General features: G+C 50.8%; 1 protein-coding gene across 12 annotated transcripts in view; it reads right to left on the bottom strand.

Moving 5' to 3' along the window:
- The window catches only part of LOC116472985 (microtubule-actin cross-linking factor 1, isoforms 1/2/3/4/5), a 404,777-nt gene extending 387,214 nt beyond the window's left edge, over positions 1-17,563 (bottom strand). For 2 of the 12 annotated variants that reach the window (XM_058441920.1, XM_058441927.1), the window contains exons 1-2: positions 15,482-17,300; positions 14,461-14,732 (exon numbers count right to left, since the gene is read on the bottom strand). In XM_058441920.1, the coding sequence (XP_058297903.1) occupies positions 14,461-14,732; positions 15,482-15,618 (409 nt within the window). In that variant the 5' untranslated portion in view covers positions 15,619-17,300. Of the gene's footprint in view, positions 1-8,583; positions 8,784-14,460; positions 14,733-15,481; positions 17,302-17,359 lie in introns of those variants that run through there. The other 10 variants (XM_058441934.1, XM_058441935.1, XM_058441922.1 and 7 more) reach the window with 9 other exon arrangements.
- Between the last annotated feature and the right edge of the window lie 2,718 nt (positions 17,564-20,281).

Raw genomic sequence — 20,281 nt, 5'->3', positions numbered from 1 at the left:
TCCTACTTCATAGGTTCTTGAGGGCAAAGACATCTATTTCATCTTTCTTCATCACTGGGCCTAACACAATACTTTGCACATAGTAGATGTTCAATAAATATTTGCTGAAGGAATGGATGCCTCACCGAACTCTTATGGGGGTTGGGGGAGGGAGCCAGATCTGATTCAAGACAATTGAGAATCCAACTCAGTGTCCACTCAGTGGTCAAGGGCTGAGGGTACTTCATGTGTAGGGAGGAAAGAGGGAAGTACAAAATTATTTCTCTTTCTGCTAGTGCTCCTTCCTCAACCTCTAGAAAGTTTATTCCCAGCTCTTCTTCACCTTTGGTTCATGCTGCATTATTTTATGTGTTAATTGATGCTTTATAAAGAAATTCTTAGGCCAGGCGCGGTGGCTCATGCCTGTAATCCCAGCACTTTGGGAGGCCGGGGTGGGCAGATCACCTGAGGTCAGGAGTTCGAGGCCAGCCTGACCAATATGGTGAAACCGCGTCTCTACTAAAAATACAAAAAATTAGCCGGGCGTGATGGTGGGCACCTGTAATCCCAGCTACTTGGGAGGCTGAGGCAAGAGAATCGCTTGAACCCAGGAGGCAGAGGTTGCAGTGAGCCTAGATCGTGCCATTGCATTCCAGCCTGGGCAACAAGAGCGAAACTCCAGCTCAAAAAAAAGAAAAAAAAGAAATTATTTGCTAGTAGTGAGTGTGTGTGTGCACACATGCACATATTCTCTCCATTCCTCCTTGCAAGGGTAGCTGTCTGCTGTGCCTTTTATATTCCCCAATAGTAGCTGATGCCAGGCACTGAAGGGGCAGCCCCTGGCATTATCCTTTGACCAGCTCTTGGAAGAAAATTACCTAGTTCTAGACTCAGAAGTGAAGCTCCATCAGCCTCTTGGGCACCAGCCATAGCTCCCTTTCTGCCCAGCTCCTAGAAACCCTTTCTAAGCTTTGCCTCAAGTTCCCAAATCCGCTCTGGGGTAAGAAGCCTTTGCCTGCTCTCATGCTGCCCTCTTCTGTTCAGAAAGTGCAACATCTCAATTTAAGAGGCCTGGAGGGTGCCAGCCACCCAGGAAGACAAGATCCCTGCCACCAGCAGCCCATCACCATAGCAACCCTCAAAATGGTTATTCAGCCATCTGGGTTACCATAGCAACTGGCCAAGTCGCTCCACCTCAGCCTTTCCTTAGGCCCCTCCCATGGCTTGTCAGAGCCAATTCCAAATAATCTCCAGTGCTTCTTGGGAGAAATGAGCAGAGGCTGGACCCCTAACAGGCAGCTATCCCAAAGGGGCGTGGAAAGCCTCACCACATCGGCTTCCCAAGGCACAGTAGAGATAATGGGTGTTAAGGCACTCTGTGAACCTTGAAGTGCTATACAGATGTTAGCTGTTATTAAACTACTGTTCCTTGTAATGGGGGAGGCAGTGGGTTGCCCTAGGCAGAGCCAGCACCATTCCAAGCTTGGCCCCTTACTGGCTGGGAGACCTTGAGCAAGTTACCAAACTCTCTGGGTTTCTGCTTCCTCTGCTGTAGCACATCTGCCTCCTAAAGTTGTTTTGAGGATTAGGTCAAATACAGCATGTAAGATGCTGAGCGCCAAGGCTGGTATTCGGAAGCTAACAATAGTAGTTATAAAAGGTATTGGCCCCTCTGCTGTCTCCCAGCTTGTCAGTAAAACTGTTTTTATCTTCACTCTTGAAGGAATCAGGCTAATGTGAGCCCTGCTGAACCATACCCAATCTCCCTTCCTGCTCTGAGGCAGAACAGGGTCTTACCCTGTGTGGGTCCTCTGAGGCAGTCTATACTCTTTGGGGAATTGGGAGGTTCCCAAACTGTGAGGTGTGGCTTTTTTTAAATCTATGAAACTTCTCTTAACTTGAAGCCACAGATCCCCATCCAACACCACCTCAAGGTAGAAACCTCTAAAGGGACACTAACAGGCAGCCTGGAAAGAACACAAATCACTGAGGCTGGGAGAGGCCCTGGAGAGTGGTGGCCAATGCTCTCAGTTGAGATCAGAGTCACGTGAAGCAGTTCACCAGCATCAGGGCAGTCCTGGGGCACAGGCCCCTATAACAAAAACGGAACTCATTCCCTCAATGAGTTTTTTTTTTTTTTTTTTTTTGAGACAGGGTTTCACTTTGTCACCCAGGCTAGAGTGCAGTGGCATGAACGTGGCTCACCGTTGCCTCAACCTCCCGGGCTCAAGTGATCCTCTAGCCTCAGTCCCCCAAATAGCTTGTACTACAGGTGTACACCACCACGCCCAGCTAATTTTTGTATTTTTTGTAGAGATGGGGTTTCGCCATGTAACCTACGCCGATGTTGAACCCCTGAGCTCAAGTCATCCACCCACCTTGGCCTCCTAAAGTTCTGGGGTTAGAGGCATGAGCCACTGTGCCATCCTCCCGCCATGATGTTAAGGACCTGAATCCTATTGCAACTTGACTTCAGTCTGTCAAGATTGAATCCTTGAAACTCATTTTTTGGATATTTAGTTTAATTATACTGGCAGAACAGAACCAGCTTTGCTCTAGCCTACCTCTGTGTGTTCTGGGAGTAGAGCCTGAACCTCAAGCTGGAAGGACCAGAGGATCAGCCAAGCAACACTAGGAGGGACACCCTGCCCCTGGAGCCTGAACATCTGGGTGTTAGAATCGCTCATGAAGAGGCCGGGCCGGGTGGCTCACACCTGTAATCCCAGCACTTTGGGAGGCTGAGGCGGGTGGATCACCTGAGGTCAGGAGTTCAAGACTAGCCTGGCCAACATGGTGAAACCCCGTCTCTACTATAAATACAAAAATTAGCTGGGCGTGGTGGCGGGCACCTGTAATCCCAGCTACTCAGGAGGCCAAGGCAGGAGAATTACTTGAACCCGGGAGGCAGAGGTTGCAGTGAGCTGAGATCACACCACTGCACTCCAGCCTGGGTGACAGAGCAAGACTCTATCTCAAAAAAAAAAAAAATCAGAAAGTTCCAGTAATCATACACTTTTACTTTCCTCAGTTTTTGTTTTTGAGACAGAGTTTTGCTCCGCTGCCCAGGCTGCAGTGCAGTGGCACAATTGTAGCTCACTGCTCTGTTGCCCAGGCTGGAGTGCCGTGGCGCAGTCTCGATTCACTTGCAACCTCTGCCTCCCGGTTCAAGTGATTCTCCTGCCTCAGCCTTCCGAGTAGCTGGGATTACAGGCGTGAGCCACCGCACCCAGCTACCGGAACTTTCCTATACATAACTGGGGAGGGAGAAGTGGGGTTGCAATATATGGGTTTTTTCATCCACAGTTCCTGGCTCATAACTTCTATAGCCCTTGTCATAGTTTTCTGCTATAATGTTGAGGCACCGTAGACCTCAAAAGCAAATCAAGTCTTAGAAAACAGAATCTTTCTGACCTTCTGCCCTCCTTTCACCTGTTCCTTTTTCCTACCAAAGCAGGACTCAATCTTTCCTGCAATTTTTTTTTTTTTTTTTTTGAGACAGGGTCTCACTGTGTCACCCAGGCTGGATGATGATGATCACAGCTGCAGCGGTGCGATCATGGGTCACTGCAGCCTCAATCTCCCTGGCTCAAATGATCCTCCCACCTCAGCCTCCTGAGTGGCTGGGTCCACAGGTATGTGCCACTACGCCTGAATTATTTTTTGATTTTCTGTAGAGACAAGGTCTCACTATGTCGCCCAGGCAGGTCTTGAGATCCCAGACTCAAGTGATTCTCCTGCCTTGGCCTCCCAAATTGTTAGGATTACAGGCATGTGCCATTGCACCCAGCCATTTTTTTTTTTTTTTTTTTTTTGAGACAGCGTCTCACTCTGTTGCCTACACTGGAGTGTAGTGGTACAATCATAGTTCACTGCAGCCATGACCTCCTGGGCTCAAGGGATCCTCCTATCTCAGCCCCCCGAGTAGCTGGGACTACGGGCATGCACCACCACACCTAATTTTTTTTGTGTGTGTGGAGATGGTGGTCTCACTATGTTGCTCAGGCTGGTCTTGAACTTCTGGTGTCAAGTGATCCACCTTCCTCAGCCTCCCAAAGTGCTGGGTTTATATGTGTGAGCCACCATTCTCAGCCTTCCCCAACGTTTCTTTTTTTTTTTGAGACGGAGTCTCTGTCACCAGGCGCGATCTCAGCTCACTGCAACCTCCTCCTCCTGGGTTCAAGTGATTCTCCTGCCTCAGCCTCCTGAGTAGCTGGGACTACAGGTGCGCACCACCATGCCTAGTTAATTTTTTTGTATTTTTAGTAGAGACGGGGTTTCACCATGTTGGCCAGGATGGTCTCGATCTGTTGACCTCGTGATCCGCCCGCCTCGGCCTCCCAAAGTGCTGGGATTACAGGAGTGAGCCACCGTGCCCAGCCGCCTTCCCCCACATTTCTGACTGTAATCACGAGACCTCTATTTCAGGAGTCTTGCCCCATACCCTGGGGGAAGGAATACTGCACAGAAAATTCGAGAAGCTGAACAGCCAGGCTTTGCTGGGTTTCCACACTGTTAGTGTTAGACCATACCCTTTTTGCCCAAACACATTTCTACATGTTTGTCAATCATGTCTACCCAAGGAAGTCTCCATGAAAGGCCTAAGATTCAGGGAGCTTCCAGGATAACAACTCGTGAAGATTCCTGAAGGGTGGCATACAAGGGAGGGCATGGAAGCTCCACATTCCTTCTTCCATACCTCGCCCTTGCCCTCTGCATCTCTTCACCTGTATCCTCTGTGTGTTTTGTGGTTTTTGTTTTGTTTGTTTTGAGATCCGGTCTCACTCTGTAGCCCAGGGTAGAGTGCAGTGCACAATCTCAGCTCCCTGCAGCCTCGACTTCCCGCACTCAAGCAATCCTCCCACCTCAGCATCCTGAGTAGCTGGTATTACAAGCGTGTACCACCATGCCTGGCTAATTTCTTTCTTTTTTCTTTTTTTTGGAGACAAAATTTCACTCTTGTTGCCCAGGCTGAAGTGCAATGGCGGGAGCTCCGTTCACCGCAACCTCCACCTCCCGGGTTCTAGCGATTCTCCTGCCTGGCTAATTTTGTTTTATTTTTTGTAGAGACAGGGTCTCACTACATTACCCAGGCTGGTCTCGAACTCCTGGCTTCAAGCGAGCCTCCCACCTTGGCCTCTCAAAATGCTGGGATTACAGGTATGAGTCACTGCACCCAGCCGGCACCCAATTTATAGCCAGTCAGTCAGAAGCACAGGTGAAAACAATCTGGGTCTTGTGATTGGCATGAGAAGTGGAGTGGGGCGGGGCTGGGCACGGTGGCTCATGCCTGTAATCCCAGCACCTTGGGAGGCCGAGGCGGGTGGACCACCTGAGGTCAGGAGTTCGAGACCAGCCTGGCCAACACGGTGAAACCCTGTCTCTACTACAAATACAAAAATTAGCCGGGTGTGGTGGCGCACGCCAGTAATCCCAGCTACTCAGGAGGCTGAGACAGGAGAACCCGGGAGGCAGAGATTGCAGTGAGCCAAGATCACACCACTGCACTCCAGCCTGGGCAAAAGAGCGAGACTCTGTCTCAAAAAAAAGAAAAGAATCCCCGGCCGGGCGCGATGGCTCACACCTGTAATCCCAGCACTTTGGGAGGCCAACGTGGGCGGATCACAAGGTCAAGAGATTAAGACCATCCTGGCCAATATGATGAAACCCTGTGTCTACTAAAAATACAAAAATTACCTGGGCGTGATGGCGCATGCCTGTAGTCCCAGCTACTTGGGAGGCTGAGGCAGGAGAATCACTTGAACCCGGCAGGCAAAAGTTGCAGTGAGCCGAGATCACGCCACTGCATTCCACCCTGGTGACACAGCAAGACTCCGTCTCAAAAAAAAAAAAAAAAATTAGCCAGGCATGGTGGCGCGCACATGTAATTCCAGCTACTCAGAAGGCTGAGGCAGGAGAATCTCTTGAACCCAGGAGGCGGAGGTTGCAGTGAGCAGAGACTGCGCCATTGCACTCCAGCCTGGGCAACAAGAGCAAGACATCATCTCAAAAAAAAAAAAAAAAAGAAGTAGAATGGGGGAATGTCTTGAGGACTGAACCCTCAAACTGTGAGATCTGATGCTATTTCCAGGTAGACAGTGTTGTAATTGAACTGGAGGACACCCCGCTGGTGTCCACTGCAGAACTATTGTTTAACTTGCTGGCGGGGAGAAGTCCCCACATATCTTGGGGTCACAGAAGTCTTCTGTGTTGATTGTTGAGTAAGAGAATAGAAAAACAGGAACTGGCCAGGCGCAGTGGCTCACACCTGTAATCCCAGCACTTTCGGAGGCCCAGGTGGGTGGATCACGAGGTCAGGAGTTCAAGACCAGCCTGGCCAAGATGGTGAAACCCCGTCTCTACTAAAAAATACAAAAAAATTAGCCGGGCGTGGTGTCAGGCGCCTGTAATCCCAGTTACTCGGTGGGCTGAGGCAGAGAATTGCTTAAACCCGGGAGGCGGAGGTTGCAGTGAGCTGAGATGGCACCACAGCACTCCAGCCTGGGTGAGACTCCATCTCAAAAAAAAAAAAAAAAAAGAAAAAACAGGAACTGTGTTTTTTCCACTGACAGCGGTGTATGAATGAAATAAAATTGGCCATGAATTGATCATTCTTGTTTCTGGGTGATGGGGGTTCACTGTACTATTCTCACTACTTCAGTATGTTTGAAATATCCTGAAAAGTGCCAGGGCTTTGGAGTTAAGCAGACGAGAAACTCAGCACTTGAGTAACTCCAAAGGGTATATTGTACATGTTGAGGGCCAGGGGGCGCCATGCACATTAAGTAATGCCGAATCCCAGCTCCATTATTTGCTCAGTGTATAACCTCAGACAAGTTACTTAACATTTCTGTTGAGAATAGCAACTACTTCCCAGGGTTCTATGAGGATTAAATGATGTATGTAAAATGCCTGGCACACATCTAGGACTCTACACAGTGGCTTTACCAGCTATTATTCACCGGAAAAACCCAGCTGGCACCAGCTCTCAGGTGCTCCTAAACTAGAGTCCAGAGTTCACTCCCCAAACCACCGTCTAGATTCTTTAGTTCTAATTCTCACCAGCTGTTCTCTCTTCATTTTCCTTCTTTCCTTCCTACTAAAGCCAAAGAAAGGAGAGCAAGAATAGACGCAAACCACCGGGAAGTGCCCTGTCTCTTCAGGAGTAGAAGTCCCTTCCCTTCCAGAACTTCCTGAAAACTCTTTGGACTTGCAATGTAGCTCAGTTCATGCTGCATTCTAACGGTCTTCATAGGCAGGAGCTGGGCTCTGAAGTGCAGTCTGAGACTAGAACAAAGTAGCCCTAGGGATATTTGTTAAATAAGCAAGTGTGTAATCAGTGAATAAGCAAGGGGATAAATCAGCACATTCATGAATCTATGAACAAGTGTATGAGTGAATGAAGGATATTCATGAAAAGAGCTAATATGTATGAAAGGCAGCCGGGTGCAGTGGCTGTAATCCCAGCACTTTAGGAGGCCAAGGCAGGCGAATCACGAGGTCAAGAGATCGAGACCATCCTGGCCAACATGGTGAAACCCGTCTCTACTAAAAATACAAAAATTAGCTGGGCGTGGTGGTGTGCACCTGTAGTCCCAGCTACTCCAGAGGCTGAGGCAGGAGAATCGCTTGAATTTGGGAGGTGGAAGCTGCAGTGAGACGAGATCGCGCCACTGCACTCCAGCCTGGTGACAGAGCGAGACTCTGTCTCAGAAAAACAATTTTCAAGGGCTGACGATATAGCAGGTACCGGGCCAAGCATCCTCCTCCCAACCGCCTCATTTACTCTACTGTGCCAGTGGCCGAGGTAGTGCTCTTGCTCCCCCATTTTAACTGTAAGAAACTGAGGCTCAATGAAGTGACTGACATCCCAGGGTCACCCAGCTAGCAAGTGAGCAATGAAACTAGGGCTCCAGCTGACTCCCAAAGCCAGCCCTTTGCGTGAATGAATGGAAGAGTGAGCACGTGAGCAAATGTGTGAATGAGCGGGGGAGGGCATCCCCAGAGACATCCACCATCCACCGAGGCCCCAGGCAGAATCCTCCCCGACCACAAGGCAAACGCCTGGTATCTTCTGGGGTAGGGGTGGGGCACAGCTTAGGACAGAAGCTTCAGCTCATAATCATCACCCTTCATGTCACAGGGGCTTCAGACCTTCCCTGTAGCAGCATCCCAGATCCAGGCAGAGATTCCAGCAAGGGACACCTATTCTGCTCCTACAGGAAAGCCAAGACAGAGAAAGAGGCTGGCAGGCTTCTAACTGACATGTGGCAACAGGCAGTGGCAGGGCCAAATCATGGCAGGCCCTAGCCACAGCAACCAGAAAGAGGAGGCCAGCCAGGCTCCATATAACACTTTAGTGATGATGGATCTGTTCACAGAGCTTTCCTCAAGGGGAGGACTGCTGAAATGAAGAACAAGTGCAGCCCTAGAGCCTGCTGCAGTGTCAGCTACTCTGATGGCATCTAACCCCTGAGCCCGTGAGACTGAGAAATGATGGCCTTCCACGGTCCCCAAAGTAACCAGTCCTTCCTCTGCATTCCTACCTTCAGCCTAGGCTTCTCCCATAACAAACAGAAAGGCATGAGCCAAACTGCCATTCCATACCTTTCTCTATGTCGCCTAGGATGTCATTAGAAAAGCATGATGGCATCAAGACGGCATTACACCTTGCAATCCAGAAACCACCTTCCTTCACCAACTGGGGTCCCACAGGGGCCCTGCATCTCAGAGAAAGGACAGATTGGCTGTCTTTTCTGCTGCCTGCACAGAATTCTGCCCACGTGGTCATGTTCCAGCCCACAGCTAATGTGACCCAGATTTACTTTCAAAGAGCTGGAGCTGAGCTGGTGGTGTGTAGCTACAATTCATTCTGCCCCACTTTCAGGGCACTCTCCTCTGCTCTTCTCTGCTGCTACTGAAACCAAGCTCCAGGACAGGGCCAGAGACTCTGAGGACACTGCCAGGGAGAAGTAGAGAAGCTGGGAAGGAGGAGGAGCCTTCCTGGATACAAAACTTGAAGAGCCTCAGGGCAAGGAAGGTTGGCAGCTGAGGAGTAAGGATTCCCAATGACATTGTCTTTAGGGTTCCATTTCCCATCCCTGCATTCCCTTCTTCCCACTCACGGCTTGGCCAGAATAAGCCACTTCCATCTGCTCCCTGACAAAAGCCTAAAGAACAAAAGAAGGGGACAGAAATAAGAGGCTTGGGCTCCTTCTTCTTTGCTGGCCTCCTGAGTCTCCACTGCCTCATCTGGCTGCCAGGGAGGTTACAAGGAATGACACTGCTAAGTGCAGTAACGGGCCATGTGAACCTGTGTTTTTCCAGCACATTCTGATTCTCGTTCATTTCCTTTTTACACCCTTTATTATCACCATCTCCCTTTTATAGATAAGGAAACTGAGGATCCAAGAAGCAAGGTCATTTGCCTAAGTCTTGTAACTCCAGAATCAGTTGTCTCCACAGTGCCTGGCACATGGCAGGAGCTTAATCCATTTTTTTACTGAATGAATGAATGAATGAATGAAGCAGAGAGGTGCCTGTGAGATGTCTTCTCAGAGCTCCCAACTTGGAGGAGAGACACATGGGCCCAGAGGAGTAAGCTCCAGCTTCTGACCAGGTAGTGCTCTCATGGCTCTCTGTCCCAGGGCAAAAAGGGTAAGATGGGACTCCTGACTACAGAGAGCTCCAGAGCTGGTGAGGGAAATGAACCTGGGAACAATGAGCGTGAATATAAAGCTAACTGAAACAAGGGCTGTGCAGAGAGACAATTGCTGTCTGACTAGAAGGCCACAAAGGAGCAGATGTTGGGAATGATTATTTCAGCAGCATTTGCTGATACTCCCAGGAATGAATCCCATAGATGCTTTCTACTGGCACATAGCTTCACCCCTTTTTTAGTTGAAGGAAGGAATAAATGAACAACCAGAGAGGGGTCCAATCCTTAGCTCTGAGTCACTGCACTCCCCTTTTTCACAACACACACGGGGATATAATTATTTTTTCCCTTCTAACTACTTAAAAAAAAAATAGAGACAGGGTCTCATAGGCTGGTCTTGAACTCCTTAGCTCTAACGATTCTCCTGCCTCGGCCTCCCAAAATGATGAGGTTACAGGTGTGAGCCACTACACCCAGCCTTTTTTCCCTTCTATCCTCTCCACTAGACTGAGTTCCATGCAGAAGGGACCACATCTTCAGTCATCTTTGAATATCAATGCCAAGGACAGGGAGGGTCCTGCTTATGTGATGCTAGATGAATGAATACCTGATTGATGGGTAGATGGTGGAATCCTCCTGCACCCTACCGTGCCCTAGCCCAAACATGAGCCCTTCTTCAACATATGTTACTGCCATCTGCAGGAAACTTGTAATAATAAGTGTACACGTCTGCAATGACAACAAATGTGATGTGAATCGCACCCCCAAGGGTTGTGCAGTGTACAGCCATGTGACACCCTGTCTTGCACCCTGTTCTCAACATACTCCCCACAGGTCCCAAGGGATACATCATTTCTTCCTCTCTTTGTTTCTACCCTTTGGGGTTGTACTCCTTGCTGGAGTAAGCTCCCTAGCACCCCACTTCCTTGTTGCTCCCCACCATTAAGTAAGGATATTTCTACTGCTGTTTACTAAAGACAGAAAGCCAGAGGGGAAGAGGCAAATTTTCCAAGATCTTTGTCTCTCCCCTTTTCTGTTTCTATAGACCAGGATCCTGAGGCCTTTCACGGAAGTGATCAAGTCTCTCCGGTGAGCGTAGAGATTTAGATTGTCAACTACAGAAGATTCAGACTGGCCTGGTTGCCAGGTATTGCCTAAGGAAATAGAACTAACGATGTACAGGGCCGGGCGCGGCGGCACACGCCTGTAATCCCAGCACTTTGGGAGGCCAAGGCAAGGGGATCACCTGAGGTCAGGAGTTCAAGATCAGCCTGACCAACATGGTGAAACCCCATCTCTACTAAAAATACAAAAATTAGCTGGGCATGGTGGCGCACGCCTGTAATCCCTGCTACGCTACTCGGGAGGCTGAGGCAGGAGAATTGCTTGAACCCGGGAGGTGAAGGTTGCAATGAGTTGAGATCACGCCACTGCACTCCAGCCTGGGTGGCAGAGTGAGACTCTGTCTCAAAAAAAAAGAAATAGCAATGTACGTGGAGTTATAAGATCTGTGTTTACCAGTCCTGTGTAACTCTAGGCAAGTCCCTTAAACCCTCTGAGCCTCGAATGCTAACATACGTCCTGCCTAACAGAGTTATTTTGAAATCTCTGTGTAAACCATAAAGCTGATAAACAGAAACAAGACACTTTCATTAGTGACTCTTGTTACATTTGAATGTGGCTGGGCTTAGGGAGTTGAGAATATGGCTGGCAAAGAAGAAGGAGAAACAAATGGAGGGAAAGGATGAGAACAGGAAGATGGGAGGAAGAACAAGGTTCAGCACCCTAAAACGTGTTTGGCTTTGTAGACTGAAATCATCAGGTTTCTCAGCCCCGACATCCCTCTCTACTCTGACATGTGTGACCACCAGGCTTGCCCCATCAGGCCTCTCAAGCAAGGGCGAGGCCCTAAGACCAGCTCAGGACACGGAGTGGGCCAGGGAAAGGGAAGATCTCTATTTGGTGAGAGTGATTCAGACACCCCCACTTGGCTTCATAAGCAAGATCCAGGGGGAGGAGAAAATTGCACAGGCCACAGCTGGCTTCCAGCGTAAGACTGACTTCATTTCCTCCCACAATTAAAGTTCTGCTTCAGAGAGCTTCAGAGCATCCAGGGTCTCCCAGACATGCCCCTCCTGCCTCTCCTGTGAAGGATTCCCTGCAGAGCTAAGGCTGCCTTTTCCATTACTCTGGTGGAGCCCCCACAGCATTCTAAAATCACATGAAGATTTCGGCAAGACCCTAAAGTCCCAGTCCCGCCTCGTCTCTGCTGCCTCTCTCCTCTCCTGCTAAAGAAACACGCCCAACTGCAGTGCACAAGTTATTTTTAACCATGGCAGTCTCCCCATTTTCAGCCTCACTGGCCCAGCCCCCTCCTCAAAAGAGGCATTCAGCAGTGTCAGGATGCAAAGGAGATCAGCGTCTATGCCAGAAACACAGCACAGCGCAGCACCTACCGTCCCTTTGCTCAGTTGACCCAGCAGGGTCCTTAGGAGCCTTGCCTGCGTAAATTAAGCCTCCTTGAGTCCACTCCACTTCTATTCTAGACTCCAAATCTGAAGCAGCAAGCAAATCATCCCGCGGGCCTCCTCAGAGAAGACTGGAAGTGGAAATCATCACAAAGCGATCTAAGCATGCGTGAGTGATGAGGGGTGGAGGCAGAGGGTATAAAGAAGGAAGAATGAGACAGCCCACTCTCTCTTCAGGAGAAAGAGGTTTATGAGTCATCAGGGCCCAGAGTTATGGCCCTTCAAGACTGGAGACAAGAAAAGCCCATCCTGCACCCTAAGGACAGCTCTAAAATTCTGTTACTGGCTGATGCTGCAGGCCCAAAGGTTTTGAGAAGGACTTCCTCCAAGGACTCCTCGTTGCCCACTAGAAAGAGCTCCAACTCTCCCTCCTGCCTTCCAGGCCCCACTGCTGTCTCCTCACTTGGAGCTCATTCCCTCTAAAGTCCTTTCCTGATTACCTGAGCCCACATAAGCCTTTCCCTAACTTTCCATTATAGCTCAGTGCCTGTTTCTGGATCACAATCTGTCACATCACATAATATTCTCAAAACACTCATTCAGCATTCATTCAGTCATTCAGTACCAATTGATCTCTAGCATGTACAAGGCCCTTGTGCATGTGCAGCCCTTGGGGGCTCAAAACATAAGACACATCCCAAATTGCTCACTGTTCTAAGGGAGTGATGGGCACCCTGTGGGTTAACTGCTACATTGAACAAGGGAACATGGAGGAGAGAAAAGTATGACTGTGAGAGTGGAGGAGGAAGCTTTGGATACCACTGGGGGCATTAAGGACAGAGGAGGCGGCACTTAAAAGAGGAGGAGGGTTTACCAGCATCTTGCAGAGAAGAAAATTAAAGTGTGGTGGTTTCATCCTGCAAGATGCATCCCTCTGGGGGGCAAGTTACAGTGTACTGTGGCGGGGTGATTAGGGGTAGAGGTGGTGGCAGGTGAAGCTGAAGAGGTAAGTAATTTTGATGGGTGTTTATGCTGAAGCCTTTATTCCACAGGCAATGAGGGGCCAAAGGTGGTTTTTAAGCAGCTGAGTAATAGAATTAGGTTTGTATTTTATTTTATTTTTTATTATATTTTTAATGAAGTGTTGTACGGGCAACACTTCATTTCATAAAATAGAATATGTGTTCTTGAGGTTTGTATTTTAGAAAAAAATACTCTATTAGTCATGTGGAGGATGGCGGCAAGACTAAGAGAGGAAGAGCTATTAAATGCTCATTGGAAGGTCCAGGTGGGAGATGACACAGTGGAGGGGGTGGCTGTATTATTTGAGGGACACAAAGAAGGCAGCAATACAGGCCTTGGTGATGGCTTGAAAGCGGGTGATGTCACTGAATTGGCTGCAGGCACTGCTCTATCTTCCTATCTGTACTGTAACACCAACACCCTGCTGAGATGCTGAGCACACTTCGGGGAGGCAGCTGTGGATGCGTGCAGTGGAAGCATCTCCTTTATTGAGCCAAAAACTGTGCTAAGGGCTTTCCACACATTATCTCATCTAACCTTCAAGGCATCCCTGCACAGTGGGCATTCTTAAGACAAGGAAAGTGACACTGAGATAGAATGAGGGGCTTGCCCAGAGTCACACAGTTGGTCAGTGGCAGGGCCAAGATCCAGCACCCTACCCTCTCTGATTCCAAAGCTTACACTCATAACGACAGCACTGCACTGCTGCTTGGCAAACAGCTGGGCACATCCCACCACAGGAGGTAGCCCCAGCCTTCACATCGTGTTAAAGGTCAGCATGTAGAACACTTTTGGAAGGTGATACAAGTAAAACTGTACTCTCCAAGGATTTCATTATAAGGAAATAACAGAAGTCAAATCATTCTTAACCATGTTCTCAGCAGCATTGTCTAATATAGCCAAAAAGTGAAAAAAGAGTAGGATTTAGAAAGTCATAAAATAGACAGCTTTTAGAAATGGTAACCACAAAGTCTAAAGTGCAATATGGAAAATCTTTTTAATATAAGAGTACCTGAAAAGAGTCAGATGCAGAATGGTACCTAAGCCATGAAGGCAACTGCATAGAAAATATAACTGAATGGGGACAAAGACAGGGAAGAAGGTGCAGAAATGAAAACAGGTCTCATGTGAGCAAGGGGTGGCAGATTTTCCTCTTTGGAGTTTTTCCTTAATGTTATTTCAACATCTTTCCAAGAATAATAATAACAAATCAGATTATGGCTGCTTTGTCAGAGACCCTGGTGAGGACCCCTCGGCTCCCCACACAGCTGCTGCACCCTGGCCCATTCCTCCCTCACACCCACAGCATCCAGCCTGCTGGGGGACCTCTCTTACCAGCGACTCTCACCACAGCACGCTCTGCAGGGTCCAGCACCGAATCCTGGCTTTTCCGCTTTTTCTGCTCATGCAGTGGCAGGTTCCAGGGCAAGGTGTCCCCTGGGGGACAGGGAGACAGGCTCCCTGACCGTTCGCTCCTGTAAGACCGCTCACTCCGACAAGACCGCTCACTCCGACATGACCGCTCACTGAGCGTCTCTTCATCTGAGGAAGACATGGCCCAGGCGGGGGCTGCCGCAGGAGGGCCTGGGAGCCCAGGGAGAAGTGATCTGAAGGAGAAAGGGGTGAATGTGAGCACACAAAAGGGGTCCCATAAAGAACACTGGGACTTGGGAAGCAGAGGTTCTAGTCCTGCCTATCTGTACCTCACTTTCTTCACCTGGAAAATGGGATGAAGAGAATACATCCCAAAACTACTTCACGAGCTTTGGGGGATATTATATGTGATGACGTCTATAAATCTTAAAACATCAGGTAAAAGTTAGCTCCTAGTCCTAGAAACTATTATTATTGCTATTTGGCACATTTGGAGGACTAAGCTCACAGATCCCACGACAGAACGCTGTGACTTTAAATTCTACTCCATTTACTAGCTGCGTGACCCTGGAGAAGCCATTTAATCTCTCTGAGCCTCAGCACTCTCATCTACAAAATGGGGATGATGATAGTTAGAACCTAGCCCTATAGGGTAGGGTTCTGCATGTAAAGTGCTTAATCCTGCATGTAAAGTGCTTAATAGTGCCTACTGCCCAGTAAGCACTCAATACACAGTATCTATTATTATATTCCTGTTCTACTTACCTCCCAGCAATGCTATAAGGATAAAGTGGGGCAACAGATGGGAAGTATTTTCAAAAAGCTAAAGCATGATCTCAATAGCAGGCATGAAGCAAACCATGGGCTAGAATAGGAAGAAATTCCCTGGTTTCTCCCACTCTGTCTCCAGCAGATATATTAGAAAATGTACTAGACTTGAAGTAAGACAGACCTGGGTATAAATTCTGGTTTGGCCACTTACAATTGCTGTGATCTTGGGCAAGTCACTTCACCTGTCTGAGACTCAGTTTCTTCATCTGCAAAATGGGGGTAATATTCCACCTCAGAGGATGTTTTAAGAACATTGTCAAATGCAAATGTAGTACTGGTTGATGCCATGCATGGCACCCAGCAGGCATTAGATTAAATGTTCATTTGCAATTTATTCCAAGGGCTGTTGTGGGAATAAGTGGCACAGCATGAGGATGGGGTGGGGGGATGGGACAGAAAGTCCATTTTTTTCTGGTCAGTTTAGCTAGTGGAGAGAGTTGAGTGAAAATACAATTGCTCTAAGGCCAGCTGGGCTCCACCAGCCAGACTGGGCAGCCTTCCCTCAGCCAGGTCAAGCTCACTTCCCAGAACCATCTGCTACACATGGCCCACCACCCCAAGGGCTCCATCAGAGCGCGAATGGTATGTGCCTTCAGCTACCAGCCTTCCTACAGGCCCCAAAGCCAACCCGGGTACCCAGCTCTGACTTTGGCTGTAGGGTCCAGGGAGGGCAGGAGCTGTTAATTTTCCCTTATAGGGAATACCTGCTCACAGGGCTGTGTAGAGACAGCGAGGTATCCTACATGGCTGGACACAATGGGTCTGTGGCCACAGCTCCTCCAGGATTCTCGAATCTCAGCCTAGAGGCAGCAAGGAGCAGAGACAGCCTCCTGGGTCATTGGCAGATCCCCACCATAGGCACAGAATTCGAAGAGATAACAAAAGAAACATAAAAACGGTGTAGGAGGCCTGTAGGCAGCCTCGGGCAGCAGAGCCTCCCTGCCAGGGCACCCCTTGTGCCAGCAGCATGTGAGCCCTCTTCCCAAAGAACATCTAGAAGGGATCTAGCCACAGGAAGCAGAAAGGAAAGGACCCAGGTCCTGGCACAGCTTTGCCCTTTATCCTAGCACTTACCCCTCCTCCCATTACCTTCTGGTGCCAGGGCAGGTGCTGAACTGACAGCCTCAACCTCCGGGAAACTCAGGCCAAGCTTCCATCCCTATCCTCAGCTCGGGGGCAGGAAAAATGCCGCTCCTCTCAGACCACCTGCTTCATCCCAGAACCGCCCATTCCTCTCCCAGACGCCCATTTCACTACAAAGGCCGGCTCTCCCAAGGCCTCCTCCAGGAGAAAGCGTCCCTTCTGGGCTCTACCCCGTCAATCTCTAGCCCCTCACAAACACTTGTTTGACCTCCGGGCTCCCGCCCGACCCTCGGTCACCTGGGTCATTCCATCAATCCCCGAGATTCACAGGAGTGCCCGCCCATGCCCCAGCCCACCCCATAGGCCGCAGGCCGGTCGGCGACAGGCACCTCACCAGGTGCTCTCACCCGCTGCGACCCTCCCCACCTGGCCCCCACTCGTTTCTCCACGGTGGAGGAGGGGCGCGCCCGCGAGCCTGGGGCGGCGCGGGTGGGTCCGCGTGCCCGCCAAGCGTGGCTGACAAAGAGCGGGGACGCGCGACCGAGGACCGACAGGGCGCTGGGGCCAGCGGCCGAGCCCTGGGGCGGGGAAGCGACCCTCCCCACCCAGCCCTGCCCGCTCCCTAAGGTCCGGCGCCCGGCCCCTGCAGGGCTCCGTGTCCCATTTTCCTGGGGAACACGCCTCCCTTCCATCCTGGCAGCGCCCGCACAGGGGAAACCCCAGCTCCGCGTCTTCGCCGCTCCCCGGCGCCGGCCGCGGGGGCTGCAGGTGCGAGGCCCGCACGGCCGCTGTGCCCGCGCCTGTCAAGCCGCCTGTCCGCGGCCGCCGGCTGCCGGGAGCTGGGGCGCGGCCGCCTGGGGCGATCAATCACCGCTCCCCAGCCGCCGCGGCGCATCCCGCGCAGCGGGCAGGGCGCCTGCATCCAACCCCGCGCCCCGCGCCTTACCCTGGGAGCCGAAGGAGGAAGAAGACGGGCCCGCGGCAGCAGCGAAGGCGGCGGCGGCCGGGCGCGCCCCGGGCTGGAGCGCAGTCGAGGGGAGCGTGGAGGAGCCGAGGGGAGCGGCTCCCACAATGGCCGAGCTCGCGGCGCCGAGCCCCCCGCCCCCCGCGCCCTAGCGGCAGCGGCTGAAGCAGAGCCGGCGCAGCCGCCCAACCCGCTCCCCCACTCCCAGCGCCGACGCCGCCCCCCGCCCCCCGATGCGCGCTCCCCCCGCCCTGCACCCCACCCCTGCGCTTCCGCGCGCCCCGCGCGCCCCTGCCAGTCCGTCGCCCGGCGCCCCCTCTGCACTGACCCCGCGTCCTCCAGCCGCCCCCAGGCCCTCCCTCGGTCCCTCCCCTCTGCAACTCCTCCCGGTGGCCTCCGGTGTCCCCCGCAGGCCAACCACACCCCCAAATTCTCCGCCCTCTGCTTCGCGACCTCTCCGCCCCGGCCCCGCGGCCGCTCGCTGACCCTGGGCCAGCTCAGCCGGCCCGCCCCCTTGGAGCTCCTCACCGCCCCCCAGTCGCTCTCTCAGGCTGCCGGGCTGTCCTTCTGCCCGGACCCTGGTTCTCAAACCACCCTTTTCCATGCCCACCCCTCTTTCGCCCGTTTCCCTTAAACCCACATTCCGTCCCCGCCCTTGGCGCTCTTGCTCCAGCTCCCGGAGAGCGTCCTGCAGATCCTGCGGGTCCTATAGGCCCACCTATCCGCTGGGCTTCTGGAACTGAATGAAGGAGGGACCTAAAGAAGGCCTCATCTTCCCCGCAGGATAAAGAGCAGAAAAGAACCAGGCCCCAACGAGGGAACTCTGTCTCTAGACAGCGCTAGCCCCAAGTGGAGCCTTGGAAGATGCTTTATCCACCGAGGAAGCATCTATTGAGCTCCTTCTGCACGCACGACCTAATGATGCACAAAACGAGGCAGGAGTCCCTTCTGTCCTCTCCTAGGACAGATACATCAATGTTTCCAGAGAGAGAGAGGGAATGTGTCTAAAGTCATTCCACTTAGTAACCAGCGTATCAACAGCTACCATATGGGCGTGTCTCCTGGTGACTGTGCAAGGCGCTTTACCTGGATCATGCCAAATCCAGTCCTCACAACCCTGCTCATTCATTCATTCATTCATTCATTCAACAAATACGTGCTGAACATCTACCCAGTGTCAAGCCCCGTGCAGGGTACTGAAGATACAGTGTGAACAAGATGCATTTCATCCCTGCCTGTTGACCGTGGGCTCACAGCCCAGCAGGAAAGATGGATGCATCCCATGAGGCAGTATTGTGATCTCTAATGTATAGATGTAGAACTGAGATGATTTACTCAAAGTCATGTAGGGAGAAAGTGGATGGTCCCAGGACTGGAGCCCTGTCTTCAGATTTCACATTCTGTTCTTTTTGACCATAATGATTGGGAGAAAAAAAAATGTGTTGGAGCAATTTACAAAGGCCCTTGAGCTAAGAAATTTGGCCTAAATTGGCTGGGTGTGGTGGCTCACGCCTGTAATCCCAGCACTTTGGGAGGCCGAGGCTGGCGGATCACCTGAGGTCAGGAGTTCGAGATCAGCCCGACCAACATGGAGAAACCCTGTCTCTACTAAAAATACAAAAAAAAATTAGCCAGGCGTTGTGGCGCATGCCTATAATCCCAGCTACTCAGGAGGCTGAGGCAGGAGAATCATTTGAACCCGGAAGGTGGATGTTGTGATGAGTCGAGATTGTGCCATTGCACTCCAGCCGGGGCAACAAGAGTGAAAATTCCATCAAGAAGGAAGGAAGGAAGGAAGGAAGATAAATTTGGCTTAAATTTAATGATTATAAGCAACCAAGAAAGGTGTCAAAGTAACAGCAAAAGTAACCCAAGGACAGGTACCAGATGGGTGCGGATGGTTATGCTAGGAGACTACTGTAGTAGTCCCAGCCAAAGGTAATGAGGCTGTCAACTGGAGCAGGGATGACAGAGATGGGAAGGGATGTTTCCCACCCACTGAAACTTGCTAAGCTTCTGTGTCTGCAGGCAGTTTCATATTAAGGGAAAGCAACCACCATTTACTAAACTCCTACTAAGTGCTAGACAATGTCCTGGGCATTTTGCATATATTATCTCATTAAGTCTTCCCAAAACCCCTGTACAGTAGTTACCTTTATTATTCTCATTTTACAAATAACGAAACAGAGACTTCAAGAGGTTAAATGACTTGCTGAAGCCCACAAAGCAAACTAGTGTTGGAGCTGGGGTTCTCATCCAAGCCTGTCTCCAAATCTCATGCTTTAACCACTGCTCTCTACTGTCTGAAGCCAAGGCAAAGAATCTAGGTCCTATGACTCAGCCAAAAGTTCTTTTCCTTAGACCACAGGTACCTCTGGGGCTTCCGGAGAAAGACCGGGAGACCACAGTTGTAACCTGCCTAAGTGCAGGTCCCTCTGTGGGATATCTTCTCCACGGAAGCCTGCAGAGGCCTCAGCACCAGAGAATTCTACAGCCTGATTCTAAAGTTCCTATGGGACAATGGAATACTATTCAGCCTTTAAAAAGAAGAAAATCATGGCTGGGCGTGGTGGCTCACACCTGTAATCCCAACGCTTTGGGAGGCCAAGGCGGAAGAATTGCTTGAGGCCAGGAGTTTGAGACCAGCCTGGGCAACATGGGGAGACCCCGACTCTACCAAAAAATAAAAAATAAAAATAAATTAGCTGGGCATAGTGGCTCCCACCTGTAGTCCTAACTACTCTGGAGGCTAAGACGAGGATCACTTGAGCCCAGGAGCTTTTGAAGCTACAGTGAGTTGTGATCGAGCCACTGTACTCCAGCCTGGGCAAGAGCAAGACCCTGTTTCAAAAAGAGAGAGAGAGAGAGAGAGAGGGAGGGAGGGAGGGAGAGAGAGGGAGGGAG

The sequence above is a fragment of the Hylobates moloch genome, unplaced genomic scaffold (genome assembly GCF_009828535.3).
Source record: "Hylobates moloch isolate HMO894 unplaced genomic scaffold, HMol_V3 SCAFFOLD_8, whole genome shotgun sequence".
NCBI lineage: Eukaryota > Metazoa > Chordata > Mammalia > Primates > Hylobatidae > Hylobates > Hylobates moloch.
Note: the sequence above shows the minus strand (reverse complement) of the source record. Positions and strands in the feature narration are given on the sequence as shown.